This window comes from Marmota monax, unplaced genomic scaffold (assembly GCF_021218885.2).
Source record: "Marmota monax isolate L192 unplaced genomic scaffold, Marmota_monax_Labrador192_F-V1.1 WCK01_AAM20220418_F8-fsc00035, whole genome shotgun sequence".
Classification (NCBI taxonomy): Eukaryota; Metazoa; Chordata; class Mammalia; order Rodentia; family Sciuridae; genus Marmota; species Marmota monax.
The window spans coordinates 9,716,927-9,744,842 of record NW_026691961.1 but is presented as its reverse complement, the minus strand read 5'-3'; the positions used below and the strand labels follow the sequence as shown (position 1 = coordinate 9,744,842).

At 50.5% G+C, this 27,916-nt stretch overlaps 1 protein-coding gene across 5 annotated transcripts; it reads right to left on the bottom strand.

Annotated features, from left to right (window-relative positions):
• Window positions 1-340: 340 nt before the first annotated feature.
• On the bottom strand, window positions 341-26,090 carry Flywch1 (FLYWCH-type zinc finger 1). 5 transcript variants are annotated; one of them, XM_046443328.2, is made up of 10 exons: window positions 23,673-23,808; window positions 17,635-18,029; window positions 12,763-13,200; window positions 11,866-12,336; window positions 9,674-10,132; window positions 9,259-9,522; window positions 5,357-5,620; window positions 4,437-4,709; window positions 3,160-3,232; window positions 341-994 (listed from the first exon to the last, which is right to left on the bottom strand). In XM_046443328.2, the coding sequence occupies exons 3-10, from the start codon at window positions 13,085-13,087 to the stop codon at window positions 955-957; spliced, it is 2,169 nt and encodes a 722-aa protein (XP_046299284.1). In that variant the 5' UTR covers window positions 13,088-13,200; window positions 17,635-18,029; window positions 23,673-23,808; the 3' UTR covers window positions 341-954. The 5 variants fall into 5 exon arrangements, with proteins under 5 accessions (XP_046299284.1, XP_046299290.1, XP_046299297.1 ...); XM_046443334.2 differs by having other exon boundaries at window positions 17,929-18,029; XM_046443341.2 differs by lacking the exons at window positions 17,635-18,029; window positions 23,673-23,808 and adding an exon at window positions 25,907-26,090.
• Between the last annotated feature and the right edge of the window lie 1,826 nt (window positions 26,091-27,916).

The following is a 27,916-nucleotide window of genomic DNA, read 5'->3' as shown; positions in this document are numbered from 1 at the left end:
GGTAGCACCTCTCTGGCCAGCTTGCCAGCCAGGGGAGCCTATTATGGGGTGGGGGCAGGGACCTGCTGTGCAGGGTCTCTAGCACGCAGGGGGCTCTCACTCCCCTGCGGGTGTCCGTGTGCCTTCCTAGGACACTCAGTCCCGCAAGGCTGGCAGCTATTAAGCTCCCCAACAGGAGGAGGGGACACACCTTGCCACCACCTAACTCTCATCACCTAACTTCAGGTGAACGTGGGCAACCCAGGGCAGCACTGCTGTGGCCCGGACACATTGGCCTGCTCCAGCTTCCTGCCACATCTGGGCTGGCCCCCACTACCAGGAACGACACCTGACACGGGAGTCATGAGCATGGGTTTAATTCAAGCTGGAAAAGAGCACAGGAAGGAAGGCCAGCGAGCCCTGGCGGGGCCTGCTCTGCAGTGGTTATAGAGGGCCATGCCCCAGTGGGAAGCGGATGGCCAAAGACCAGGAAGGCCTTCCAGAAAGACCTGGTGTGGCTTGCATGGGTCTTTGGAGGGTGGGTGGCTCAGCTGGAGGGAATGGGACTTCCCGCACGTGCTCTGGCTCAAGGCCACTTCACCTTACTCTCTTGAACTCAAATGGGGGCCACACCCTGCTGGAAAGTCCTTGGCACAGTCACAGGCTCTGAAGATGAGCAGCAGCAGGGCAGGCGTGGCCTCTGGAGGTGCTTCTCCAGAGCTGAGGAGCCTAAACCCCGGGGCAGGCGCAGCCACTGCCCTGCTGTGCCCCACCTCTGGACACTTGTCTGCTGACACAAGTGCCCCTTCCCAGGATGCCTCTGAGGAAGTGTGAAGGCCTTCCATGCTTCAGAAGAGGGAGACAAGTTTTTGTCAAGCAAATCTGAGTGGATGGGAAATGCCTGCATGGATAGGGAGCATCTGGGTGCCAGCAGCCTCTGACAGGGCTCCTGCTCTGTCTCCGTGGAGATCCACCTCACTGGGACTTGCTGTCCGGCTTTAAATCTTCAGTGTTCCTGATAATGAAGAAACCCACATCATTTCAAAGGTTGGAGCAGGGTGTAAATAGACAAGAAAGCTAAGGAGTCTTGGAATCCTTTTTTCCTAGAGAGAACCATTAGCTCGTTTTTATACACCCACCCACACATAGGTCAGGGCATTGCACACACGAGTTGTTCTATCAAGAAATATCCCAGCCCAGAGTTCAATTTTTTTTTTCTTTTTGAGGTGCAGTGTTCTTTTAGGGGGATGGAGTCAGGGCCTCACTCACATAAGGCAAGTGCTCTATCACTGAACTTATCCCCAGCCCCAGTCCCAGGTTTTTTATTGGGGTGCTCACACAGGGACTTTCTGCCTGGTTGACTAACTGCTGTCACTGAAATCTCACCCTCTCAGAAGTAGGTGTTCAGTAAAAATCCCAGGTACAGCTGGGCGTGGTGGTACATGAGTATGATCCCAGTTACTTGGGAGGCTGAGGAAAGGGGATTACAAGTTCAAGGCCAGCCTTAGCACAGGGAACTGGTTACCAGCTAGGCATCTGCCTCTGGAGCAGCTGTTCCAAAGGCAGGAGTCTTGGACCTACAGCTTTAAGAATGTTCTGCACCTTCTGTGTTATATTAATTGGCTTTTTTATGTTAAGCCAAGTTTATATTTCTGAGATAAATCTCCCATGATCATAATGTATAATCCTTTTTTTATTTTGAGGATTCTGTTTGCTGGTATTTTATTGAAGATTTGCTTCTATATTTCTAAGAGATACTGGTTTATAGTTTCTTGTGATATCTTTGCTTACTTTTGGTATCAGGGTAATACTGGTCTTATAGAATGAGTTAGGAAGTGTTCTCTCCTCTATTGGAAATAGATTATGAAAATTCCTCCTCCTCCTCCTCCTCCTCTCTCCTCTATTGGAAATAGATTATGAAAATTCCTCCTCCTCCTCCTCCTCCTCCTCCTCCTCCTCCTCCCCCCCCCCCCAGTACTGGGGACTGAACCCAGGGCATTGCACATGCTAGGTAAACACTCTACCACCAAGCTACATCCCCATCGCACATGCTAGGTAAACACTCTACCACCAAGCTACATCCCCAGTCCTTTTTATTCTTTATTTTGAGATAGGCTTTTACTAAGTTGCCTAGGCTGGCCTTGAACTTGCAGTTCTGCCTCAGCCTCCCAAGTAGCTGAGGTCACAGGCATGACCACCATATCACATATTTGTGAATGTTGTTGATCCTTTCAAACAGTCAATTTTTGGTTTTATTATGTTCCTCTATTATTTTTCTTTTTTAAAAAATTTTTATTAGTTATTGATGGACCTTTATTCATTTATTTTGTTTATATGTGGTGCTGAGAATCGAACCCAGTGCCTCACACTTGCTAGGCAAGTGAGCTACCACTGAGCCACAACCCCAGCCCTATTATTTTTCTATTCCTTATGTCATTACTTTTTTTCTAATCTTTATTTTCTCCCCTTTGCTTGTTTTAGATTTCATCTTCTCGGGCTGGGGTTTTGGCTCAGGGATGAAGCACTTGTCTTGCACATGAGAGGTACTGGGCTCGATCCTCAGCACCACATAAAAATAAATAAATAAAGATATTGTGTCCAACTGTAACTAAAAAAATTTTTTTTAAATTTCATCTTCTTGGCTTTTTTTTTTTTTTTTTTTTTTTTTTTTAGTATATCAACATGGAGGTTTAGGGGGCTGGGGATGTGGCTCAAGCGGTAGCGCGCTCGCCTGGCATGCATGCGGCCCGGGTTCGGTCCTCAGCACCACATACAAACAAAGATGTTGTGTCTGCCGAAAACTAAAAAATAAATATTAAAAAAATTCTCTCTCTCTCTCTCTTCTCTCTCTCTCTCTCAAAAAAAAAAAAAAAACATGGAGGTTTAGGTTGTTGACTTGAGATCTTTCCTCTTTTTAAAATATAAGTTTATAAAAATTTTTTTTTAAAAAAGGCACCATAAAAAAATAAACTATAACTTTGTAGCTATAAATTGTCCTCTAAGAACTGCTTTTGGTGCATCCCAGTGACATCCTTTCTTCAACCTCAGGTGCCTCCCCACCCTGAGTCAGAATTACCAGCCCAATTACACCCACAACCTGTGAGGACCCACCAGAAGCTGTGAGGACCTCCAGGTTTTGGGGAGATTTGCAACATGACATCATATAACCAAAGCAGTTACCCATAAATCTGCTGGTTTTCAGAAGAACAAGTCTCGAAGCACTGTTGAACTTCAGGCAGAAGTTTTATCTTTTCTGAGAAAGAAAATTGAAAAGATGAATTAAGAATTCTTTTCTTGTAGAAGCTCACTGATCAAATGACCCACCTTGATAACGATGAACTCAAGGCCCTGGGGCTAAAGAAAAGCAGGCAGAGTGACTCTGACTGGGGGATGCATTGGGAATTTTGGTTTTCTAATACCCAAAACCTCCCGTGCAAGGTAAAATGGCTACTTGAGACCATGAGAGTTGGCCTCCAGCCCTGGTCATCAATGGAAGCTCACTAGAAGCCAACAACCTGTCATGTGCCAAAGCCTCTGAAGACTTCCACTTCTTGTTTAAGACAAACCTGGGGTTTCTCATGGAAATTTATATCTTTAAGCATAAATGAAGTATCTTTTGGTTGTTTTCTACAACTTGGATTCATTTCTACCTTATACCAGCTGGTCCTTACTGTTCACATGGATTAATGTGAGAAACATGATGTCTTTTTTTTTTTTTTTTTTACATTTTTTTTAGTTGTAGATGGCACAATACCTTTATTTGTATGTGGTGCTGAGAATCGAACCCAGTGCCTCACACATGCCAGGCAGGTGCTCTGCCACTGAGCCCCAGCCCCAGCCCCACAGGATGCCTTCTAAAGGCTGGTTTTCACCAGGTGCGCAGGGGCACAATTGTAATCTCAGTGACGTGGGAGACTGAGGCAGGAGGATATCAAGTTCAAGGCCAGTCTCAGCAACTTAGCGAGACTCTGTCTTAAAATAAAAAATAATCAGTGGTAAAGTGCCTCTCAGTTCAATCCCCAGGACCAAATAAATAACGTCTGGTCTGGTTTTACATTTGTTTAAGTGCGGGGAACCCATTTTCAATTCAATATGATTAATTGTAGACAAACTCTGTGTGTATGTGCCTGTGTACACTCCACACACATCAGCACAGCCTTCTAGAGTAGGCTATATTTTTTTATCAGATTTTCAAAAAAGACAATGACCTGTAAAAAAAAAAAATCTGTCTTAGAACTAAAGAAAAAAGAAAGTTGGTAGTTGGGATAGGCTGTGTTTGCAGGGATGGACGGGTGTGGGGTGGTTTCAGGCGAAGGGGCGGAGCCGTGAAGGGTCTGGAAAGGCAGTAGGGCCAGACATGAAGCTCCAGAGGGACACCTGTCTCCTGGGCTGGCAGAGACCGTGACATCCACAACTGTTCTGCCTTCCCTGACTCCCACCCACCCACCTGTGTGTACCTGGGTCCTCCTGCTGGGCTGGGTTGGGGAGCCGCTCCCGCTGCCGCAGGGCCTCCAGGCCCACCAGGTCAGGCTGGTGGCAGTGGCTGCGCATCACCATCACCCGATGGCCCTGGGTGATGGCCCGGCTGCGGCAGCCCAGCCGGGCCTGGTCCCGGCACATCCAGTACACCTTCTCGCCAGCGGCCTTCTCCTTCCTGTACAGGAACGACTCGTACACCAGGAACCTGCCCCCCAGGGAAGTCCTCAGGAACTCCAGGGGCTCCAGGGGCTCTGGAGGGGAAAGAGAGTGGTGTGGGGCCCTGGAGCCCAGGCCTGCTGGCAGGGGATGTGCCTCTGTGTCAGAATGGAGGGGTGCTCTGTCCCCTATCCCAGGCAGCCAGCCAGGAAATGCAATCCCCCCAGAAGGAACCACTGTGGTCCCTTCTCCCTCACCCCTCTGCCTGACTTTTAGGGCCACGGGGACCAAAGCTCAGACCTACCAGCCCTGACACCCACAAATGCAGACTGGCTTCCTTTCCAAGGGCTCTGGTGCTGACCCTGAAGCTGCTCAAACCCTGAGCTCTGCTGGAGAGCTCTCCTGACCACTAGAACTATGCCCTTGCTGGCAGGTCCCCAGGGCAGAAGCTGGGCCATTCTGGGGGGACCTAAGGCTGATCCGGTCCAGGTACCAAGGGTCTCCCAGTTCCCTGCCCCTCAGCCAGCGAACTCTCAGACATTTAAGAAGCTGACCTGAAGGTCTTATGATATTGGAGGTGGGGTGGCCAGAGAAAACCAGGTGGGAACTAAAGCTGGGGCAGCACAGGGAGAACAGGAGAATTTGACAGATTTGAAGGAGACAAGAGACCTGGAGTGGACAAAGCGTCCAGGCAGGGAGACCGGGGCCCAGGCTTGCCCATCCTGCTCCCCTCTGTCCGCACCTGGGCCTTCCCAGTGGGTCAGGTTGGGGAAGTGCTCCCGCTGTCGCAGGGACTCCAGACCCGCCAGGTCGGGTGGGTGGCAGTGCCTGCGCATCACCATCACCCGCTGGCCCTGGGTGATGGCCCGGCTGCGGCAGCCCATGCGCGCCTGGTCCCGGCATGTCCAGTACACCTTCTCGCCAGCGGCCTTCTCGCGTCTGTACAGGAAAGAGTCGTACACCAGGAAGGTGCCCCCAAGAGGTGTCTTCAGGAACTCAGGACCTCCTGCAGAGTTGGGGAGGCAGTTAGAGAGCGGGAGCCTGGAGCCCAGGACCCAGCAGGGAAGAAGTGGGGTGTGCCCCTGTTTTCAGAGCCAAGAACGGCATGGCCCCTGAATGAGGACCCCGCACCTATCTGCATCACCCACTCACTGTTAGGTGGCCCTGAAGCCCAGGTCACAGAACCCACCATCCCTCCAAAACAGCTGGGCCTTTAGCTGCTAGGGCCTCCCTTTCCTGAGGAAGGAGACTGACCCACAAGGACCCTGCAGGTGGAGCGCCCACCCCACAGTGCCCACCGGAAGGTAGCTACAGCTTTGTTATATGTGCTCATCTATGAGGGCACCCACGGGGCCAGCAGGTGGGCGTGTGTTGTACTGCTCAGTTAGAGGAAAAAGTAATGGCTTTGGGGAACAAAGAAGCTCAGGAGCTAAACAGGGATTTGTGACCTAGAGGGACAGGGCTGCGGAAAGATCACTCCCCTGGGAACCAGGCTGAGTGGAGATTTGAGCAAGGGCGTGGGAAGGAGGGTGGGAGCAGCCTGAATCACCTGCAGGACAGCACTTCCCATCTCACAGAGGACACCCTCCCTCAGTCCAGGCACAGGGTCCACACAGAGGGGGCTGGAGGTACTCAAATCCTCAGATAGCAGGAGAAGCCAGGAGAGCAAGGTGAGGGCCAGGGCGGGGCATCTGGCTGTGGAACCACCTGGAGAGCCCAGGGAGTAGAGTAGGTGGGATGCTAAGGGGAGAGGCCCAGGAGGAACAGCTGCAGGTGCAGAGTGTAGCACAGGCCCTGGACCAGGAACAGGCAGCCAGCCAGGAAGGAGTGGGGACACCTGCCTGAGGCAAATAAGATACATATGTGACCGTGGGCCATGGGTTCACTGCCTTCCTCACTGCATTAAAATGTCAAGGAATAAAAAAGGCACAGAACAGAAGGCCAAAGACTTGGGGAGGAGGAGGGGAGAGTAGGCCAGAGGAGCCGACAGAATGAGAGACTAGGACTGGGGGGCAGGAGGGTAGTTAAGGACATGGCCGACTGAGAACTCAACCAGGCCTGGCAGGGAAGCGACCAGGAAGCCAGAGGAACCCTCGGCAGAGCCCAGGGAGGGGAACTGGAGACCTGAAGTCCACAAAGATGGGGTCCACCATGGGCTGCACACAGCAGGCTGGGGGAAGAGCATGGAAACAAGATGCAGCAGCACGTCAGGAAGAAGTCGGGGGGATGCTGAGCTGTGTGCAGGGAGGAAGTCGAAGTCTGCACTGGAAAGCTCACACTTCTACCCGCTTTCCTGCCCAAGACCAGAACACTGGCAGCCAGGCTTGTGTGCCCTGGGCAGGTCTGTCCTGTCTATCCTGCTCAAAGACCCACTGAGGCATGGCCTGCGGTCCCGTGGCAGACGTTCGGACTGGTCAGCACTTGCATCAGAACTAGCCAGAGTCTGCCTTCATCATGAGCCGACCCTGGGGGTAAATGGACATCCAAGAGGAGCTGCTTCTGGAAAGACTATGGCAGACAATTGGAGAAAGGTCACTTGGAGAAACCAGGCTGCAGCCATCACAGGAAAGAAATGGAGGCCATCACTCTGCTGAGACTGTGGAACACGAAAGGCATGTTCAACTACAGAACAGAAACTGGCTACATGCAGTGGGCACATCTGTAACCCCAGGTACTTGGGATGCTGAGGCAGGAGGATTGCAAATTCAAGGTCAGCCAAAGCAACATTAGTGAGACCCTATCTCTAAAAATAAAAAGGGCTAGGGATGTGGTTCAGTGGTAGAGCACTTCTGGGTTAAATCCCCAGTACTGTGGAAGTAGGAGGGGGGGCAGGAAATAAGAGAAGAAACTTAAATACAGCATTAAAAAACAAAACTGAGAAAATCTGGGGCTGGGGATGTGGCTCAAGCGGTAGAGCGCTCGCCTGGCATGCGTGCGGCCCGGGTTCGATCCTCAGCACCACATACAAACAAAGATGTTGTGTCCGCCGAAAACTAAAAAATAAATACTAAAAATCAAAAAAAAAAAAAAAACTGAAAATCTTGGACAATATCACAAAAATGTCAGTCATCCCAGGAGGCTTGACATCCCAGTAATGGAAGGCACAGAAAGAAACCAGATGAGGAACACAGGAAGATGCTCTCCGTTGAAGGGCACAAGCTGAGGCCTGAAAGGCCCCCAGTAACCCCTCACAGCCAGGCACAGCAGGGAAGGGCAGAGAGCCCCAAGTCCTTGAGCAGAGCCATTGCACACAGGGCCAGGCACTGGGGAACTTCTATGCTGGTCCACAACAGGTTCAGCCGCCACAGAGGGATCCTTCACAGCCTGGTGCTCACACACGGTTGCACGATGAGGGGAGCTTGCCAGCAGCTCCAGATAGGCAGAGTCTCAAGTAGTCATTCAGGAGTGACCAGAGGAGGGACTTCCCCAGCCTCAAAACAAGAGCGAAATGAAGAAAAAGAGACAGGCCCAGGGGCAGGGGGCTATAGAAGACACTCTGGGGTGGTGGCCAGCCAGGTCCCAGCCCTCAGGCCAGGCAGCAGCAGGGCCTAGAGGCCATCACCAAAGGACACAGAGCTATTGATGAGGTTGGTACAGGGGGTTGGTGCAGGGAGGAGGAAGGAGGCTGCAGCAGGTCCTCAGAGGACCAGGCAAAGCAGCTACTGGACCACAGAGAAGGCAGAGCGCTGCGTAGGGAAGGGCAGTAGGACACCCCGGCTCGGCTAGGACAGGCCTCCATGGCAAAGTGGAAAGAAATGGGCAAAATGGGCCTGGAGAGGCCACACGCTCGCTTTATCTGGCCAGAAGTCAACAGTGACAAGGAACTGGAAAGCCAATTCATAGTGGTAGAAAGTTCAAGATCAGGCCGCAGATGCCCTAAGAAACAACAGGATCCCCGTGGAGTGGTGTTTGTGGGGTGGTGATGGGCGCGGATGTGCCTCACAGTCTCCTCTCCCCGAACCAAAAGTGAATGGAAATGGAATAAAGTGGGAGTCGGAGAGAATTCAACCAGGGCTCTCAGGTTTGGGAGAGCTTTAGGGCCGAAAACTATAGAATAGGAAGAGGCAGGAGCGAGGAAGCACCTGACCGACCATCAAAGGGCGAGCCGGGAAGATGAGCAGATGGGGCTGAACTCACTCTCCTGGGCAGGCAGGACGGATGAGGACAGGCACAGACTCACATGGGGTGACCCCAAGAACAGGAGAGTGAGGCACAGGCTGGGGTGCTGCTTCATGGCAGGGCCCTTGCTTAGCATGCGGGAGGCCCTGGGTTCCATCCCCAGCACCAACAAAACTTCAAACCAAATAAAACACCATGCATGGTTGTGGTGATCAGATAGGGACAAATGCAACAGATCTGTGACAAGCTGGGGAGGTCTGATACCAACTTTTGGCCCCACATTGTAAGAGGGGCTTGTCACAGGAAGTATGTTTATCTGCTTGCACTGTAAGCCTGAGGGGCGGGCTGGGTGGAGCAGGAGGTGAGCTCACACTCAAGAGAGTGGGACTTGCAGGTGGGCTGAGGGGCGGGGGCCAGGGGAGCGCCAGAGGTGGCAGATGTGGCTCCTCCAGCATCTTCACCTAATGAAGGAGGAGGGAGCAACATGCGAGGCCAGGAGGGAAGCCTGCGAAGTCTTCCAGGCACCTGTGCTCCCCCGCTGGGTGGGGCTGGGGCGATTCTCCCGCTGCCTCAGGGTCTCCAATCCCACCAGGTCGGGTGGGTGGCAATGGCCTCGCATCACGGTCACCCGAGAGCCCTGGGTGATGGCCCGGCTGCGGCAGCCCATGCGCGCCTGGTCCCGGCATGTCCAGTACACCTTCTCGCCAGCGGCCTTCTCCCGCCTGTAGAGGAAGGACTCATACACCAGGAAGCTGCCCCCGAGAGGGGTCCTCAGGAACTCAGGACCTCCTGAGGAAAATCAGAGGGGCAGTCAGGGAGGAGGCAGGGAGCAGGTAAGAGGGCCGAAGATGCAGGGGCAGGCTGGGCAGGCTGGAATTCAGGAAGCAAGGCTCGAGGTGTAGCCAGCTGGGAGCCAACATCCTCAAGGACAAAGACTCACCAGGGTCCGCATCCTGGTCCTCATCAAGGGATCCCTGCAGGGCTTGGGGTTGGGCAGGCAGCTCCGGATCTTTGACTTTAGCTTTCTTTCTGGGCCGGGGCCTGGTGAGAGTCAGGGTGCCCGGCCCCCTGTGGTAGAGCAGGCTGTCCACACCTGGGAGCTGCTTGTCGGCACAGCCCTCAAGGCCATCTGGCCTGGCCTGAAGTTTCTCCATGGCTTTCTCCTGCTGCCTCCGAGCCTGTAAGCCCTCCATGTCGGGCTGGTGACAGTGGCCCCGCATCACTGTCACCCGTTGGCCCTGGGTGATGGCACGACTGCGGCAGCCATGTAGGGTGTGGTCCCGGCAGGTCCAGTATACCTTGTCCCCCACAGCCTTCTCCCGCTTGTACAGGAATGACTGGTGCACCAGGAAGCTGCCCCCATAGCATGTCCTCAGGAACTCGAGGGGCCGGAAATGGCCTGCGGGAGGGACCCAGGGCAGTCATGAGACAGAGACAGCAAGAAGGGAAGGAGCCAGGGGTCCCAGGAAAGATGGCTAGCAGCACAACTGGCGACTGAAAGGTGTTTTTCTCCTGTATGGCTGGTTTGTGCTACGGCTTCCCCAGAGCTGGGCATGTGCAGAGCCTGGGTATGTTCCCACTGACCCTCCCTGTAGCCATCCAGGGATGAATTGGAGTTCCTCTCCCCGGGCAATGAGGTGTCCCATGCTCCTGGGTATAAAACACCAACTCAAAATCACTCTGGCAGGGGATGAGCTGGGCTGTGACTCAGCAGCCTATGTTCCCAGACTCAGGTTATTGTTTAGGGCTTGTTTAATTTTTTTTTTTTTGTACCAGGGATTGAACTCAAGCACTTAATCACTGAGCAACATCCCCAACCCTTTTTTTTTTTTTTTTGAGATAAGGGTCTCACTAGGTTGCTTACAGCCTCACTAAATTTAGAGGCTGGTTTCAAACCTGAGATCCTCCTGCCTCAACCTCCCAAGCCACTGGGATTACAGGCATGCACCACTACACCTGGCTAAGAATATTTTTTAATCTATCTACATTTTGAACAGTACATGCACATGTGCTATAAAACTCAAATGATACTGAAAGATACACAGTGGAAAAGAAGCCCCTTGCCCTGTCCTGTCCCAGGTACGCAGCATAGCATCACCTCTACTCCTTCAATCCCTTCTGGGTCAGGAGGCCTCAGCCTTCTGGAATCTAGGCCCACTTCCTAATTAGTAGTAACAAAACCATGAAAATTCACATCTATCTCTTGCCAGGGCCCCACCTGCTAGGCTGGTGCTGAGCACTTCCCATGCATGGAGCCCACAATCTCCATAACATCCAGGTTATCACACCTGCCTTAGGATAAATCTCGGAAATGCTAGAACTTAAGCTTATTTTCTGAGGCTATAGGGCCATCACCAGGTGGGGCTGGCATTTGCTCAAACTACAAGGCCAGAATCACTGGAACCAGTTAAAATTTTGACTTACGAGACCCTCCCCCATCAGATAATTCTGGAAGAAGCTGGGACCCCTACATCACAGCTGGTCCAAGAGCAAAGATGCTGTCCCATGGGCTTAATCATTGGGACATGCTTATATTTTTTTAGTCACTTTGACCTTGAGCACATCTTTTTTATCTTGAGTATACTTTTAAAAAATGCATATTTTTAGTTGTAGATGAACACAATACCTTATTTTATTTATTAATTTATTTTTATGTGGTGCTGATGATTGAACCCAGGGCCTTGCACATGTCAGGCAAGTGCTCTACTGCTGAGCCACAGCCCCAACCCCTCTTGAGTAAGTATACTTTTGAAAACATAAGGGGGCTAGGGTTGTGGCTCAGTGGTGGAGCGCTTGCCTAGCACGTGTGAGGCACGGGGTTCGATCCTCAGCACCACATATGAAAAATAAAGGACCATTAACAAGAACAACAACAACAATAAAAGAGCACATTTAGGGCTGGGGATGTGGCTCAAGTGGTAGCGTGCTTGCCTGGCATGCGCGGGGCGCTGGGTTCCATCCTCAGCACCACATAAAAATAAAATAAAGATGTTGTGTCCACTGAAAACTAAAAAAATAAATATTAAAAAATTCTCTCTCTAAAAAAAAAAAGCACATTTATAAAAAACAAACAAAAAAACACACGGGACCCTGATGTTTGGTGTGAGAGAGGGGCAGGTGATATGTACTCACCCATCCCCAACGTTGGGCGCTTCTTGGGTGGCAAGCTCAGCAGTGACAGGGCTCGGTACCCCACGTTCTCCTCTTGGGCTGGCTTGTTCTGTACCTGCCCAGGTGTGGGCACCAGCTCCTCGGGGTTTAGCCATGGGCCCACCCGCTCAAGTGGCTCCTCCACTTGGCCTACAGGGCCCTGGGGTCCCTGAGGGTCCCCCAAGCCCTCTGGCAGGGCCGGGCTGGGCAGCTTCTCCCTCTGGCGCCGAGCCTCCAGTGCTTCCTTGTCAGGTGGATGACAGTGGTCTCGCATCACTGTGGCCCGTAGGCCTCGGGTGACAGCCCGGCCTCGGCAGCCCAGACCTGCATGCTGGCGGCACTTCCAGTACACTTTGTCCCCCACAGCTTTCTCCTGCTTGTACAGGAACGACTCATACACCAGGAGGCGGCCCCCAAATGGGGTCCTCAGGAACTCCAGGGGCTGTGGAGCTGCTGGGGGAAGGGGAGGGCTGGATTAGCTATCCAGGGGCTTAGATGAGAGCCACTGAGGGGAGGGGGTTCTGGAGTGGAGCAAGGTCACTGTGTGCAGAGGGTATATTCTCAGAACCCCACTGCCAGCCCCAAAGCCCAGACTTTCCAGGCTGGTTTTATCGTGGTGGAGCGGGGTGTTTTTGATGAATTGAAGGAATTTTGCTCATCACTGCAATTCCCATGAGGGAAGGAGGATGGGGTGCCTAGAAGGCACTATATTGCACATGGGTGACATCACGTTGTCTGCACCTCAGCCTGGGATGGGGTGGTGATTAGAGATTGGGAGGCTCTGCCAAGAGCAGGGACAGGACATTCAAGGTCAGCATGATGGAAGGGTGGGTTCACAGGCACACATTTCAGCATGCAGGCTCACAAAGGAACCCTCACCTGTATCCAGCTTGCTGCGTTTCTGCTCAGGAGCCCTCAGGCTGGGCTGGACTACCAGGGCCTGTTCCTCCTCGGCTGGAAGGATCTGGAGGGTGCTAGCTAGGGTTTCAGGGCCAGACATCTCCAAGGACACAATGCAGTGCACTTCTGTGGGCTTGTCCACCCCATCCCCATCCTGGTCAGAGGCCATCAGCAGGACCAGATTGGAGAATTCCTGGGGTTTCCCGGGGGCTGCTGGGATGACATCTGTGCCCACATCGGGGGAAGGCTCCTGGCCAGCCTTCACGCTCTCATCCTCCTGATCACTGGGCTCAGGCAGGGGCATCTCGAGACCAATGGCCTGGCCCTCAGGCCACACTCAGTACTCCCACCCCTGGCAAATAGGTGTCTCCTCTTTCTCTTCCCTGACCAGGAGCCTGGGAGTCCAGGGGCTCTGTCCTAAGGAAGGAGGCAAAAGCCCAGTCAGTAGAGGAAGCCTTTGGCCTTGGGGCTCTAGAAAATGGATCTGGGATGCAGCTGGGACAGATGGGGCTGCCCTGGTGATAGGGCTGAGAGGCTGGGCAGACCTGATGGAAATAAGGGCCTTGGGCCTATACTTCTGCTCTGCAGACACTGCTCCTGGTAGTCTTGGGCACATCCAAGCTGCCCGTTCCCCATCCACACACTGTACATGGCGATGCCTCTCTCCAGGGCCCTCAGATGACTCACATACTAGTAATTAAGTTTCTACCTACGGAGCCTCGTCATCCCAGCCCAGATGCAGTGTCATCACTGCTATTCCATTTAAGCTGCCAGCCCAGTGTTATGAGTCAACCATTCTTACTGACCCAGTATTCAGATGAGGACACCGAGGCACAAAAACCTGACATTCCCGAGGCCAAAGAGGCAGGAAGGTAGACCCAACTGTTTCTGCTTAGATGCCCAGGGACCTTCCTGGCTTTCTCTGACCCCATCTACGTCGCCCTGACTCTGCACCTGTCAAGGAACAAAGGCATGGACAGCAGTGGCACTTTGCAGACCTGAGCACTGAAGCCCTGGGATGTGGGACTTTCTGGAGTCACAGAGCCAGCCCCTAGTCTAATGTGGAGGTCCCAGGCCATTCCAGTCCTCCAGAGATGCCAGTGTCCCTCCAGAGCAGTGACCTTGTGCCTGTACTGTTGCTGACACTGCCTCAGCAGTTGGAGCAGGGCAGGTGTTGGAGAATCCTTCCAGGCCCCTGGGGGGCTCTCTGACTTCCAGCCTGGAGAAACACAGGATGGATAACCAGGAGCCAGTGCAGAGACCAGCTGGCCTGGAGACCCACTAGGGGTGGGTTATCAGCCTGGGCTGGCTGTCTGTCTTACTGGGGCAGCTGGGTAGTGTGCATTGATGGGGTGGTTCCCATTGCTCAGTAAGAGCCCCTAAATAAAACTGCAGCACCCCTGTCATTTTTAGCTTCTTTACTGAGGAACCTCACCTCCAAAGTTCTGGGATTCCATTTCCCACTGGCCTCTCACTTCTGCCCCCATGCTCCCTGGTCTGGAGCCCCCAAGTCAGTTCTAAGTCCTGGTCAGTTCCAAGAACCGAGTGTGAAGGGTGCTGAGTCCCAACAGCCTTCCGCATCAGCGGGCGTTGCACTGGGCAGCAGTAAAGACCCCCAACCCAAGGGACAGGGCTCGAAGGAAATCTTCCAAGTAACAGATAATTGATGGGGAGCCCGACGCACCCCAGCCTGTCCTCTGCATCATCCCCCCAGCCTCAGTCCAGCCCCTGGACAAGCCAACCCCTGCTCCTCCTGTGCGTCCTTTCCACCCCTGCCCATCCCGACCTATGGGGCAACAGGGGACACCAGGGACCTGGGGGCTGTCTGTGGCAGAGACCCAAGGTGGCCTCCAAGATAGAAAGTGGCACGGCCTGGAGCCCCGCTCACATGACGCCCGCCCCCGTGCTGATGTCCCTCTGCAGGCAACCCGCCCCTCGGCTCCCCTGGCCCGCACAGTGCGGGAGTGAAGGGACTGAAGGGATGGCTGTGGCGACTGAGACCCGAGTCCTCCCTGACTGGGGCCTCGAGCCACTGGCTCCCGTGCCCACCCACAGAAGGCCTTTCCGACCGCTCAGGCCACCCACTCACTGTAGCCATGTGGCTGCTGCCCACCCAGCACGTGGACCGAGAGGAGGACCCCTCCGCAGCCTCTGGGCAAGCTGGGCCTCCCGAGTCAAAGTGGGTGTGACAAAAGAAACCACCACCAGGTTCCCCTAGGCCTGCACCCGGAGTCTGAGATCGGACTACGCAATCCCTTCGACTAAAATTCTATTTAAAAGGCATCCAAGATCCAGGTACCTCAAAAGATATGGAAAAGCGCCAAGGCAGCAAGAGTCCCAGCACTGTGTTGACCTCCCCCTTGGGGAAGGGCTGGGCCCCGCAACATACCAGAGTTTGGATTTGATGGACTGTTCCCACTCTCCCTGTTAAAGAACTTGGAGTGGTAGACTGTTAAACGACCCCAGATCCTCCTTTTGAAGTATTTAGGGCTCTTTGCAGTGGGTTTTGTATCCATCCTTGAATCTAGACTGTCCTCAATGATTTCCCCACAGTGAGAGTGCCCAAGCCCTCCTCTACATGGGCCATAGCCACAGGAGGAAGCTGTGTGGAAGGCCATGTGCAGGGCACCCAGCCACTGCCAGGCACGGAGGGGATCATCTCATTCCTGCCAGGTCACTGCCCCTCCAGCCATGTGCACCCAAAGAACCCTGATCGATGATAAACTATTGTTATTTTGAGTCAGTAAGATTGGGGTCATTTGTTACACAATAATTGATACACTTAGCAAGTGACTGCACCTAGGAGGTTGAGATGGAATCATCCTAATAGTTGCGAAGTACCTGGCATAGAAAATAAAATAACTTTTTTTTGGTGTGTGTGGTACTGGGGATTGAATGCAGGGGTATTTTACCACTGAAGCACAGGACTCCCTCTGAAACACACATGCCTGACCTTCAGGGCAAGATTCCCCCACATGAGAGGATGAACCACAGAAGGTGGCCCATCCATACAGTGCAATGTTATTTAGCAAATAAAAAGGAATGAAGTTCTAATACATGCTTGGTGAAAGAAGTCAGTCACCAAAGACCAAGTATTGTAGGAGTCCATTAATATGAAATGCTTAGGGACTGGAGATGTAGCTCAGAGGTACAGTGCTTGCCTACCATGCACAAAGTTATGACTTCAGTGCCCAGCCTCACCCCCCAAACACACACACACACGCACATACATATACATATACATACATATACATGTATGATGTCTAGAACAGGACAGTCTATGGAGACTGAAAGCAAACAAGTTGCCTGGGCTGAGAGGAATCGTGAGAGTGGGGAGTGATGGCTAAGGGTACGGGATTTCCATTTAGGGTAATGCAAATGTTCTAAAATGGTGAGGTTTGCACAACAATGTGAATACACTAAAAACATTGAATTATATGGTATTTTAACTGTAGCTTAGTGAAGCTGTTAAAAACCAATCCTTGTAAGTATGACTCACATTTTGGGGGTCACTTGGATGAAAAAGGTTTTCTACTCCTTAGACTGCTCTACTGGAGTTCTCCTACCCGGGCTTGGTTTCCTCATCCCAGTAGACAGGTGGCATGAATTATATGTTATATGTTGTGATGATTTTTTTCTTTTTGGGGGTGAGGGGGAATTAAACCTAAGGGTGCTTTACCACTGAGCTACATCCCCAGCCATTTTTTACTTTGAGACAGCCTTGCTAAGTTCCCAAGACTGGCCTTAAACTTGCCATCCTTCTGCCTCAACCTCCCTACTTGCTGGGATTACAGTCACACCAGGCTGTTGTGTGTGATGTTTTCTAAGTTTTAATATCATATGCTAAAAATTATATGGAACCCATTTACAAATGTTAAGAACATAATGCTGGTAGATCACCCATAATTCTGGTAAATGCACAACAATTTCCATTCTCATATTAGTGCCTTTAGTGCCCACTTTATTATCTGTAGCACACAGTGTTCAAACACGTGGTTTACTACTTTTTTTCTCTTTAGAGCAGAACACCTCACCTGAAGACCAGATGGAGCCCTTGTAAAGGACCAAAGCATTATATGGGCCCTTAACAGCTACAAAAACACACCAGCAGCAATATTCTAAATGGCCACACGATGGCGATGTTTCCCACAATATGTTTCCACTGCTTTCTTGATAAAATGAAATGGGTGACAATGTTTTCAAATAAAGAATCTGGAAATTTTTCCTGGGACGGGGATGGGCTTTAAAAATACTCCCCAAAAGTCTATGAAAAATGTTAATTAGAAAGCAAGATCCAATGAACCCATTATGCCCCATCATCTTACATAGAATTGAAAACTTGAGGCAGTGGGTTAAGAAATTCAGGGAAGGCCAGGCACAGTGCTGCAGGCCTGTAATCCCAGTGCCTCAGGAGGCTGAGGCAGGAGGATAGCGAGTTCAAGGCCAGCCTCAGCAATTTAGTGAGGCCCAGTGGTTAAGCACCCCAAGTTCAAACCCTGGTACTACAGAAACAAAAAACAGACTGTTATGAAGACACTGACACTGCCTCTATCTCTCAACTCACTTGTCTTCCCTTCTATTTCTTCTCCACTTTGCTCACATTTGTTATTTATTGACTGTTTTTCTTTTATAAGTCGAGACCTTTCAAACAATTAAATAAATAGGGCATAATAAATCAAAACGTTGAAAGTGTTAAGAATGGTGATTTTATATTTTCTCAAATTTCTTCTGTTCATCTTCTCATAAATGAACTCTTTTTACAGTCGGGAAATATTAAGCGCTTTAAAGATAAGCTGTGCCTCCTAGTTTCTTCTCTAACTCTAACTTAGAAAAAAACGTGGATCCCATTACCGTGCAACCTCCGAAGAGGCTGGATTTCTTCCCAAAAGAAGCTGCAAGGAGAAGCCCAGCAGACGCCCTCCAGTGGCCACGGTCATCCTCGCCAGCTTGGGGACCTATCAGCACCGCGAACTCAAATGCCCGCCCCAAACGCACCCTCGAAAGAATCACACCAGCCCCCTCTGGAGGCTGTTCTACCAAACCACTGGCCAGGACACTTGAAAGACCCCATCAGGGAAGACTGGAGAGGAGCGTCCACAGCGGCAACGTGGGATCCGACTGCATCCCGGAACAGAAGCCACGCACCGGAAGCACTGCTGAAAGCTGAACAAGGTCAGCCGCTTGGGTTAACGGCGGCGGTACTCCAAGATCAATTTCTGGGTTTTGCTTGTCCACTGTTACACATGCTGGTGGAGAAAAAGATGCTGGCATTCAGGGAAGCTGGGTGAAGGGTATATTTTTGTAATTCTTTATTTTAGTTTTTGCAGTGCTGGAGATCTAACCCAGGAACTTACATACTCTGTACCCCTGAGCTATACCCCAGCCCTATTTTTACAATTTTTTTAAAAAATGTAAAATTAATACAAAATAAAAGTCTTCTGAAAATCCAAGTTTCAAATTTATGGAAGCAACAAGTTGAGAGAGAGAAGGAGTAACCTAGGGACCTCCTGTAAAGTGATGAGAGAATAGAGTGCACACGTCCTCCTGCCCACAGTGGGCACAAAAGTGACCTGCCCAGATTCACCTCATTGGTCCTTGACTTGAATCTTTGTCAAGAGTGAGATGCTATGACATGGGCCCATCCTCCACTGCTGAAACCCGACAACCTCCCTTCCAAATGCCACCTTCTTCCCTGCTCTGCCACTGGGGAAGTGTTGGCCTCAGGCAAGTAAGTGTCTAGGACAGCTGATGAGGTCCAGAGCCAATGTGCCTTCCTCTGGCCTGAGCAGTGGGTGCTTAAAGTAAAACAATGCCAGGCATGAAGAAAACCGCTCTAGAGAGCTGGGTCATGCCTTGGAAGTAAGTGGTCAGCTGTATCAGTGACCCTGCAAACCAGATGCTTTATCATTCATTACAGCTTTGCACCACAGGAGCTCAAGATGAATCTGGCCAAGGGGGACACTGTAGGAGACTGAAAGAAGTGCCAGGGTTACCACAGCTACCACCTTGGACAGCATCTCTATTGTAGGGTCCAGCCTCTGGCCAGCACAACTCCATCTTTGTGGGGTCACCAGCCTGCTGACCTTGACCCATCCAGCTTGGCTATGGTGGCAGCTGCTAGCCACTGCTTATCTCAGGGTTATCTTGCCATTTTTTTGTTTGGCTTATCAGAAGCTGTACCTCTGAGGAACAGCACTAAATCCCAGTTGAAATCTCACAGAAATATGTGTCTTCCCAGCTGGACCATAAGCAAGACTGCCTCCAAGAATCCAAAGGGTTGAGACTTAGGATTTTCAGGATTTCTGTTACCAAAGACCAACCATGTGCCAGGTGCAGCTAGCATGCAGCTCTTTACTCATCTCCCAGATGACCCATCACTTAGATTCTGGGGCTCTGTGCTATCACTGAGGAGGAAGTTAGGGCCCAAGCTCAGTCCCCATGGTCAAGAGCCAAGATGATAAGGGTGGCCACCATTCAAACCTCCCCAGCCTGTCTTCGTTCCTACCTCTTGAATTCTGACCCATTGGTGTCAATAGGCCAAGGCTCCCACTGCCCAGCTAGGGTGATCTTGCCTCCCAGGTGACACTTGACAATGTCTGGAGATATTTTTGGTTGTTATATTAGGGTGGGGGTGGGGTCAGTGTGACTAGTGTCTAGTCCATGGAGGCTGAGGTTGCAGAACAGGGCAGCCATGGCAACCACACCACTCACCACAGGGAGTGTCTGCTGTGAACTAAGGACAGTGCCAAGGCTCAGAAACCCCCTCAAGACCAGCATTTAAAAAACGAGGTAGAAGCAGGCACGGTGGCAAATGCCTATAATCTCAGCGGCTGGGGAGGCTGAGGCAGGAGGATTGCGAGTTCAAAGCCAGCCTCAGCAATGGCAAGACGCTAAAGCAACTCAGTGAGACCCTGTCTCTAAATAAAATACAAAATAGGGCTGGAGACATGGCTCAGTGGTTGAGTGCCCCTGAGTTCAATTCCCAGAACCAAAAAAAAAAAAGAGGTAGAAGGGAAAAGCTGCCCTGCACATAATGAGGTTAAGTGTAGTTTTCATGAAACTTTTATTTCAATTATTTGAGTATATATAATTATAGTTTATATGAAAATTCTCTGGGTACTTGATCAAACATAGATTCTGGGATGGGGCTATAGCTCAGTGGTTGGCATGTACTAGGCCCTGGGTTCAATCCCAGCACTGCCAAAACAAACACAGATTCCTGTATTCCACATCAAAATTCTGGTTGAGGATCTAAAGGATTCAAGAATCAAGATTTGAAAAAAAAATCAAGATTTTTTAATAAATATCTGAGTTTTCTTTCTTTGTTTTTTGGTATTGTACTGGGAACTGATGCCAGGTGCACTTTACCACTGAGCTGTATCCCCAGCCCTTTTGTTTCTTATTTTGATACAGGGTCTTACTAAGTTGCTGAGGCTGGCCTTGTACTTGTGATCCTCCTGCTTCAGCCTCTGGAATTGTTGGGGTTACAGGCATGCGCCACCACAAACATCTGTGTAAGAGTTTTTATTTCCTTCCCCTTGTCTAAGGCACTGTTTTCAAATGTTCTGGTCACTGGGCCTAAAGTCATTAGGTTCTAGAAAGCAATTTTTAAAATTGCAAAGGAAATATCAATTTGCATTACTGTAATAAAAGTATTATTTTTTATAAAATTTTTATTATACATATATATTTATTACAGGTTGATTTAAATATACATTTTTTTTTACTTTGATCACTGTTTTGGGTCCTATATTTTAGGATTTTTTGTTTGTTTGTTTGTTTTTTGGTACTAGGGATTGAACACCTGGGGGCCCTTAACCACTGAGCCATAGCCCTAGCCCTTTATTTTTATGTTTTAAGATACGGTCTTGCTGAATTGCTAAGGCTAGCTTTGAATTTGCAATCCTCCTGCCTCAGCCTCCCAAGCCACTGGGATTACAGGCATGTGTCACTGTGCCTGGCCCTAATGTATATACTTTGTGATATTAAATTTTCATTCTACAAAGACTTTTCAGGTCAGACAGATGGAAATAGGACATTCAAGCATCTCAATGTTTATGGTTTGTCACTCTCTTATCCTCTCTCCCCTCCCCCAAAATTGAGGGTATAGAGCAACAACTCAAGTGCAATACTCACACTGCTTCTTTGACATTGCCCTCCTGCTGGTGGTCTCAAGGGGCTCAGTGTAGGCCCCAGAGCCACATAATATTAGGAATAATCAGGTGTCTCTCAGATACCCTGAGTCCAAACTCTAACTGCTAAGTTCCTGAAAGCCAGGAGCCTCTCCTGGAAGCTGATAGCAGTTACTTTCAATCATGAGAGAAAACTACATCACTATCCACCTACACCTGAGTCTGGGGCACTAGCTTGTGAGGGAGGAGACCTCAAGTCCCATGACTTCTCTGGCTGCTTCTCTGGCTACTTCACCTGTGAAGTAGGAAAAGCAGCAAATGAAATACTCTAAGTGAAATTCTTCAATAAACAGTATAGCATCAAGGACAAGAAATTCTTGGTCTAGGCTCAGTAGGTCCTAGGCAGTGGAAGAGGGAGGAGGAAAGGCCCTGCAGGTAAAACATCACCTGGATGATCACTGTGCTTCCCCACCAAAGAGCCATTAGGGTTGGAGGTGTGCTCTGCCTAGTGCATGGGCCCTCTGTGATTAGCACACACTCTGGGTGCACTTACTCCTGGGAGCTACTGAAGGTGGTGGACCCCAAAGACTAAGATCTGCTACTAAAATAAGGGTTCCTGCCGCCAGCATGATGGGGTCTTCCGAACCAGACACTTGCTTGTTATGGAGAACTGCCCTGTTTATTATAGAATGTTAAGCAGGACCCCTGGCCTCTACCTGCCAGATAGATGCTATTATCATTCCCCCACAAGTTGTAACAACCAACATTGCCAAATACTCCCTGGGGGCAAAAATGCCTAAGAGTCACTGATCCAAAGCAAATTAGAAACGCAGAGAATACAGGAAGGGAAACTGAACTAATAATGTCAGCTCCATATCCCTTGCTAAAGTTGGGACCTTGAATATTACCTAGGGGCCCAAGAGTAAAGACATACTCCTGGGGCTGGGGCTCAGTGGTAAGGTACTTGCCTAATGTATGAAGCCCTCAGTACCACATACAACAACAAAACAAACCTACAAAAGGCTTATTCCCAGGGCAGCCCTATTGGGAGGTGGTTGGAGCTTTAGGAGATGGGGGGTGCCTTTCAAAGAGATAGTGGGACCCCACCCTTCTTCTCACTCTTCTTCCTGGACTTGAGTTGAACAATTTGTTCTGTCATGTTCTCCCTGCCATTGCCACCCAGCACCCCTACCAGAGCCCCAAAGCAATGGATCTTCCCGATCTTGACCTGGAGCCTACAAAAATGTGAGCCAAAATTAACTTTTTCTCCTAATAATTATCCCAGGCATTTTGTTATAATGACAGAAAGTTGACTAATTTATTCCCGATCACCCTAGATCAGAATCTTGGGTAATATATTCCCTGATCACCCTAGATCAGAATCTCCTTTACCTAGCCTGATGTGTTATCACACACATCTTCCATTTCATTTTCTCTCCTGTCACCTGAGAATTTTCTTCCTTACTGCCTCCTCTTCAGCCCACACTAAACCCAGGCAATGTTCATCTTCTTTAGCTTGCAGCCACTCCAGGGCCGACAGGTTATTCTTCCCAAAGCTTAACTTATGTCATGCATCTCCCAGTAAAAATCATGGCTTAGCTCATCATGAGCTTGGCAGTACACAGGTTTCACTGTAGCACCTATTTCACACACTGTTCCCTCCCACAAATCTCACTTATGGCTTTTGGGAAAAGAATAAGATAAACCTGATGGTATCATACCATAGAGTCTTAATCAAGCACTGGAAATGATATTGGCCCTGGTAAAAAATTTGTAAAAATATCCCTTTCTTTGGAATTGAAGTTTATACTTGATTAGCTGATTGTGGAAATTCAGTATCCTCTGAATGCAAGAAGTAGAGGGTTTAAAGCAGGGTTTCAAGCTGGGCATGGTGGTGGCCTGCCTGTAATCCTAGTGGCTTGGGAGGCTCAGGCAGGAGTATTGCAAGTTCAAAATCAGCCTCAGCAATATAGCAAGGCCCGAAGCAACTTAGGGAGACCCTGCTTCAAAACAGGGGATAAAGGCTGGGGATGTGGTTAGGTGGTTAAGCAGCCCTGGATTCAATCCCTAGTACCAAATAAATAAATAAATAGCAAGAAACAAGTAGGCTTTCGAGCTGTCAGACCCACTAGATCCCTCATCAATGGGTTAGCAACAGTCTTTTGGAATGGAACGGAATGGAATGAATTAGAATAGAGCTAGAATAGATCTGCGTCATGTGAGCTGGGGTAAGCGGCTCCCTTTAAACTTGTGCTTGAGTAATCTATATCTACAAGCACAGGGAATATACAAAACATGTTTCTAAGTGTAGGTTGAGTCAAAAAGTTTGAAAGCCATAATGGGCAATCTATAGAGTCAGAACCCGTTAGAGGTGGGTAAGAATCAGCAAAAAGTGCAAGGTCACTGGGACCCTTGGACGCAAAGAAGGGACCGGGCAGGGGTGGGTGCGGGATGGGAAGCCACTGGGCGGACACCGCTGGGGAAGGCGAGCAAATGTGGGGATTCCCGATTTGGGGGCGCCAGGCTTAGTCCAGGGGTCGGATGGGTTGGGGAAAGGAGAACCAGGAGAAAGGAGGCGAATCGCGGGTGTCGGACAAGGCGGCCGGAGCCCGGGACGCAGAGCCGGCACCCCCCTCCCCAGCACAACAGCCCCAGGACCCAGGAGAGCCGGGCCGGAGCGCATCTAACCGTGGGGCGCATCCAACCGTGGGGCGGGACCCTCCGGGACCCTCCCTGCCCGCTGGGGCCCGTCCTCACCGACGGCAGCGGGCCCTCCCTCTCCGGCGACGGAGCCGCGGCGGGTCCCTTGGTCTCGGCCGCGGCAGCCGCAGGCGTCGACCTGGCGGCCCAGTCCCCTCCGGCCAACACGACCCCAGCGCCCGCTCCCCGCCCAATCTGCCCCTTCGGGAGCGAGCCCCGTGCCCGCGCGCGCGACCCCGCGGGGAAGCCTGCCTCTCCGAATGCCCAAACAGGCTCCTAGCGATCATGCGCAGTAAAGCCACGGAGTCGTTTCGTGGGCAAATTCCACTTCTCCGGGTCTTCCCTGCGCGCCGCTGAGCTGATGGCCTGGCCAGTAGGCGTGTAGGGGCGTAGCCCTTTGTCACGAAAGAGGCGTGACCATCCTGGGATTGGGAGATCGCACCAAGGGGCAGGGCTCCCTCCACGCAAAGGGGCGGGGCAAATGGGTTTGATTGAAAGCTCTGGATCTTCCCAGAATTTGACTTTGCGCTGATAAAAGTGGGGCGTTTTTGTAAATACATACCTAGGCTTGCCGCTTTCCTGAGCCAGTGGAAAGAAATTTCTTATGCACCTCATTTAAGCCTAAAAGGTCCCCACCCCAAATCCAGGACAATTTGATCTTCAAAATAAATAATCAGCCAAATTCAGTGACGCAAACCTGTAATCCCAGCAACTCTGAAGGCTGAGGCAGGAGGAGATCCCAAAATAAAAAATAAATAAATAACCGTTAGTAACAGATTATAACCTTAAATAAAATAATCCACGGGTTGCTTTTCTAGGTGAATAAATGGGAGAGAATATTTTTTTTTCTTATGGCAGAAAAACAATTTTAAAATGCAGGAAGAATAATGCAGGGCCGGGCTCATTGGCGCACACCTGTAATTCCAGCAACTCTTCTATGAGTTTTATAATTTAGCTTTTACTAATTTGGATCTTTGACCTATTTTGAGGGTTTTGTTTTGTTTTGTTTTGTATATTATATGAAGGAGGTTTTCATTCTTTTTTTTTCCTGACTTATATTTTGAACTGATTTTACACCTACCCAGAACATTCCCATAGATATTCCAGTAGTCCTAGTACTATTTGTTCAAAATCCTTCCCCCATGTAAGTGTCCCAGCATTGCCTCACAGGTGTTAGGTACATAATCTCAGAAATTTAGTAGGCTGAGGCGGGAGGATTGCAAGTTGGAAGCCAGCCTCAATCACTTAGGGAGACCCTGACACAAAATAAAAAATACAAAAATCTGGAGATGTAGCTTAGTGATAAAGTGCCCCTGGGTTCAATTCCCAGTACCAATTAATAAGTAAATATCCTGGGGAGTGTGAGTCTACAACTTGGTCATTCTTTTTTTTTTTTTAATATTTATTTTTTAGGCGGACACAACATCTCTGCTTGCATGTGGCGCCGAGGATCGAACCTGGGCCGCACGCATGCCAGGCGAGCGCGCCACCGCTTGAGCCACATCCCCAGCCCACTTGGTCATTCTTTTAAAATTTTGTTTTATTTTGGGGTGTTGGGATGGGAGCCCAGGGCCACACACGTGCCAGGCAAGCACTCTACTACTGATCCCCGACCCCCCCAGCCCTTGTTCATTTCTAGATTACCTATTCTGGGTACCTTGAGTTTCCAGATTTCCTCTTTCTGATCAATCTTTTTGAGAATGAATCTAATCTTGCATCGTTGAGATCATTGAAATTATTTTTTATGTGTCCCTGCTTTTTTATACCTCTCTATTGTAAACTTCCTCCCGCGGTATAACGTATTTTATATAGGACTGGCTACCTAATTTAGTTATTTTCCTATTAGCAATATCACTACAGGGGCCGGAGTTGTAGCTCAGTGGTAGAGCGCTTACCTAGCAAGAGTGAGGCACTGGGTTCGATCCTCAGCACCACATAAATAATAAGACATTAAAAAAAGAAAGAAAGAAATATTGCTGCTAAGTCCGAGGTCATTCCTGACATTTGGGGAATGTTCTGGGTAGGTGTAAAATCAGTTCAAAATTAAGTCAGGAAAAAAAAAATCACCTTTGCTAGACTTTCAGCCTTTTGGTAGCCGAAAAGCCTTTCCCCACGGGTGCAGCCCTCGCCCACAGGTCCAGCCCTGGGTCCAGCCCTTGTCCACTGGTCCAGCCCTCGCCCTTGATCCAGCCCCCGCCATTGGTCCAGCCCTGGCTCACTGGTCTAGCCCTCGCCCACTGGGCCAGCCTTCGTTCGTGGTTTCAGCCCTAGCTCACCGATCCAGCCCTCACCCATTGGTCCAGCCCTCGCTCATCGGTCCTCTCTGCCTCCGCCGTGTACCGACACCGACCCACGTCATCCTCCAGCAACTCCCGGCCGCCGGGTGCCCAGGGTACCGGGATGGCTCCCGGAGGTGCTTTCCTGGGACACTTGGCGGCGCCACATCCAAGTCCCTCCTCATTGCTCAGAGCTTCCTGCTTCAAGCTGCGCGTCCTCGGCAGTGCGGGGCGCTGACGCTACTCCTCCCTGGAAGACTCCCAGCTGCAGGCCCCGCGGCGCTCCTTCCCGCCCCTCCCCGGCTCCAACGCTGAGGCTGGAAGTGACCTGGGACTCCAAGAGGGCTGAGGCCCAGGTCCCAGGATGGGAAGACTATCGCACTTCCCAAGTCTTCCCGCATCCTGCGTCCTCCGTGGGGTCCTTTCCTTTTGGCATCCTTTCACATCCTCTGTATTTTCAGGGCTAGTCCTCCTCCACCCCACCTCATCCCATCCCACCCCATCCCATCCCACCCCTCGCCACCCTCTGTGTCTTCTCCAACCTACACACCTATTGAACCTGCAGCCCCTCCTCGCGCCCCACGACCCGGAATCTGTACCCCAAGTATCCAGCAAGCTCGGTACCTCCTTCACACTTCGGTCCCAGCTGGCTCCCTCTCTACCTGCTCTCCACATTGGGAACTTCAGGGACCAAAATCAACAAAAATCCTTTCCCTGGTGGTGTTAAGCTTATGTTACTGGGGGCTGTGGTGAGAGGCCGGGGGTACCAAGAAGCAATAGGCATAGCAAACCATGAGATGCATGGTTTTAGAAACTGGTATGTGCTATGCAGAAAATAAAGCAGGAAGTGGGGCTGTAACTTTTTCCGAGTTTATCTTAGTGGGCATCAAAGAGTAGGGGTCTCTGTCTCTCCCAGCAGCCAGCCATCTGCAGGTCAGTGCAGAAAAATGAAGAGCTGGGCATAGTGGCACACACCTGTAATTCCAGCAACTCAGGAGGCTAAAGCAGGAGGATCGAAAGTTCAAAGGCAGCCTCAGCAATTTTGCAAGGCCCTAAGCAACTTAGTGAGACACTGTCTCAAAATAAAATATAAAAAGTACTGGGGATGTAGCTCAGTGGTAAAGTGCCCCTGAGTTAAATCCCTAGTACCCCAAAGTAAATAAATAGATTCATAGATAAATAAATAAGACTGGGAGGCAGCCCAGTGGCGGGGCAGCAAAAGGTAAGGTAAGGACCTGTCCTGGACCTCCTGGGGAATTTAGTAGGAGCTGGGGGTTGGATGATATGGATGATGTCACTGAGTCAATGGAGATTCCTTTACATGCACTATCTATTGTGATCCTAAGAGTGACAGGGAAGGTGGAGCTCAGAGGTGTACACTGAAGGATTCATTGTTTGCAATCTGTATTTAAATGGTTTGGAAAAAGGGGAGTGGGAGGGGAGGGAGTCCAGGTGAGGGCTAGATGTTGTTCACTGTACTCTTCCTGCAGCTTTTACATATTCAATTTTTTAAAAGTAAAAACATAAGTAAACAAAATTTTACTTTGCCTGACTCAGTACTTCTGGTTCCTCTCAGCTCCCAGTACTGGGTCACTCCCTAATCACCAGCTCTGCCTACCTATTTTGGCCCCATGTGTGCCCTTGCTGCCCCCAATGGCACCTCACAGGACCATCAAAAGTGCCTCTCAGCTCTGGTGCTCCACACAGCCCCTAAGACTGCCCTGTTGCCTCCCAAAGTCCAAAGGAGGGGATTTTTGTGCAATCATTGTCCTGCAGGCAGAGTGAGGGAATCCACTCTCTCTAACCGGCCCTTGCCTGGACTGTGGCCTCTTGACTCTCAAGAGGCCACAGGAGGCTGGCCATGAGGTCAGGTGCCTCGGCCCCTCCCCCTCCCCACTCCTGCTTCTCTGGGATTACCTCCCAGATCTTCTGCAGGCATTCTTCTTCTTCTTTTTTTTTTTTTTATTGGGGGGGCGAGTACTGGGGGCTGAACCCAGGGTCTCATACAGTCTAGGCAAGTGCTCT

Bases quoted from the DNA above. Each gene is read 5' to 3' on its own strand.
- Flywch1 (XM_046443341.2), bottom strand. From the start codon at position 13,087: ATGCCCCTGCCTGAGCCCAGTGATCAGGAGGATGAGAGCGTGAAGGCT. The intron at 5,621-9,258 runs GTGCCTGGAAGA...CCAACTCTGCAG, and splicing joins CACCCAGCGGGGGAGCACAG to GAGGTCCTGAGTTCCTGAAG. The intron at 3,233-4,436 runs GTACACACAGGT...TTTCTTTCTCAG, and splicing joins AGCCCAGCAGGAGGACCCAG to AAAAGATAAAACTTCTGCCT.